Source organism: Nothobranchius furzeri, chromosome 5, assembly GCF_043380555.1.
Source record: "Nothobranchius furzeri strain GRZ-AD chromosome 5, NfurGRZ-RIMD1, whole genome shotgun sequence".
Lineage (NCBI taxonomy): Eukaryota > Metazoa > Chordata > Actinopteri > Cyprinodontiformes > Nothobranchiidae > Nothobranchius > Nothobranchius furzeri.
Window position 1 is genome coordinate 79,645,121 of NC_091745.1, and position 2,500 is coordinate 79,647,620.

Sequence of the window (2,500 nt, forward strand, 5' to 3'; positions counted from 1 at the left end):
GCCACCCTTTTCCGGTCGAGAACCATGGTCTCAGATTTGGAGGTGCTGATCCTCATCCCAGCCGCTTCACACTCAGCCGTGAACCTACCCAGCAAGAGCTGAAGGTCAGAGCTGGATGGAGCTAGGAGGACCACATCATCCGCACAAAGCAGAGACGAGATTCTCCTGCCACCAAACTCGACACACTCCACACCACGGCTGCGTCTAGAAATTCTGTCCATAAAGGTAATGAACAGAACCGGTGACAAAGGGCAGCCCTGGTGGAGTCCAACCCTCACTGGGAACAGGTCCGACTTGCTACCGGCTATGTGGACCAAACTCACGCTCCTCTGGTAAAGGGACTGAATGGCCCTTAACAGAAAGCCACCCACCCCATACTCCTGGAGCGTCCCCCACAGGGTGCCCCTGGGGACACGGTCATAAGCCTTCTCCAAATCCACAAAACACATCCCGTTTGATGTCTGTGAACTAAAAGTCACATTCTTGTTTTTGAACGGGGCAAAGTTGTTTTAGGTTTTGTGTGAAAGAGGACTGCAGCTGCTCAGCAGACATGGAGGAGGAGAAGAAGACTTCAGCGAGCTTCACATCCTTCTTCCAGGACAACAGGAGGAGCATTAAACGTGGAGAAACCACCATAAATCTGGTCATGTGGTCAGAAGCAGCTTCGCTGCGGGAGAGGAGATCCTGCTGTGGCGTCATATCTGACACGTCCGATCTGTTGTCATTTTAGTTTTTATAAACTAATAAATCACAGATAGACGAGGTCAAAACTCACGTAATTATTTATCATTTAAGGCAAAGCGGAGCAGAAAATAACGTTTACAGCCCCGTTCAGGGAGCCACGAGCCGAGCCGAAGGGGAGGAGCCTCAGGCGTCTGTAAGTTTTAAGTCCCACCCACCCCATGGTAAAAAAAAAAGAAATGGGACGTCCTACAGATCTTCCAGAAAAAAATGAAAATGCACCTAATTTTCTTCCGGGCTTTGAAACCTTAGATGTTTTTGTGTAAATGTATCCGACATTGATTTGACGGTTAAAACACGGATATCGTGGCTGTCGGACCTGGTTTGTGTTCACACACATCTACGGTAAAGGAATTAATAAAAGCTGCATTAATGAACTTACTTTAGCTAAATGAAACAATACGGGTCTAATTCCCAGCTACCAGAACACGACATGCCCGTAGTGTTCCTCCTCCGTGTGTTATCTGATCCTGCACCTGTACATTAGGACTGATCCCGCTCTCCATCAGTATCTGGCAGACCTCCGCATTTCCTCCCAGAGCAGCCCAGTGCAGCGCCGTGTGGCCGTCCACGTCCACCAGGTTCACACGAGCAGAACCTGCACAGAAACAACTCAGATGCAACAAAACAAAACTGGAAAGAACTAAACTGTTTGGCTTTTCTTTAGCCAAGTGCTGCCAAATACATCAGACCACAATTCTGCTGTTTGGTTGCACTTCAATGTTCCAGAAGAGCAAACACATTTCATATCACGCGAAGAAAACCCAAGTAAATACGAAGCATGAGTGAAATGATGATTTTATCTCATGAGGAACAAGAGGTGGTCTAAACCGAACCTGTGTGGAAACGTAGGTGAGTAACAACCAGGATTTATAATAACTGCTTCTGAGCCTCTCAGATTGCTGAGGAGGAATTTTACCCCCCTGGGTCAGGTCATAATAATAATAATAATAATAATAATAATAATGCATTGAACTTATATAGCGCTTTTCTAGACACCCAAAGACGCTTTCACACACTCTCACATTCACACACTGCTAGTGATGGTAAGCTACTTGTAGCCACAGCCGCCCTGGGGGGGTCTGACAGAGGCGAGGCTGCCATCTGGCGCCGTCGGCCCCTCTGACCACCACTAACACAGGCAAGTTGGGTGAAGTGTCTTGCCCAAGGACACAACAGCAGGATACCCCTGGTGGGAGCTGGAATCGCACCCATGACCCTCCGAACATGAGGAAACCCGCTCTACCTTCTGAGCTACTGCTGCCCCAATACACATTAAAGAGCAAGTCGCCCCCTACCAGAGTATTACTCCACTCCCACTTCCTGTTTGAAAAATGCAACAAATGCTGTTGCCTAGCAGACCGAGAGGGCGGAGCCGCTAACACACACACACACACACACAGGCTGACAATGACATTGTGACATCATATGGTACCAGCTAACGTTCTAGGGTACCTCTTAGCCAATAGCGATGGCAGACTTAAATTCAAATGCAGTGCAGAGTTTTTACCCGACAACGGCACAACACTGACAGTTTTAGACAGAACATTACAATTTTAACTAAAATGCACTAAAGTGCAAAACTATTGACGACACGTGTCTGCAGCACGATTAGACACACATTTATATAGTTTATCAGGAAAAAAAAAGCTGATTTGGGGGTGACTTGCTCTTTAACAACATTACCTATCATAGTTACGCAGATGACACCCAGATCTACCACCTAGTGACTGTGGTCCTCTAGACTCGCTCTGTCAGT

At 47.3% G+C, this 2,500-nt stretch overlaps 1 protein-coding gene across 2 annotated transcripts in view; it reads right to left on the reverse strand.

The window, feature by feature from the left end:
- invs (inversin) overlaps positions 1 to 2,500 on the reverse strand; it is a 27,265-nt gene that overhangs the window by 6,843 nt on the left and 17,922 nt on the right. For both annotated transcript variants that reach the window (XM_070551215.1, XM_015950619.3), the window contains exon 11: positions 1,218 to 1,339. In XM_070551215.1, the coding sequence (XP_070407316.1) occupies positions 1,218 to 1,339 (122 nt within the window). The remainder of the gene's footprint in view (positions 1 to 1,217; positions 1,340 to 2,500) is intronic.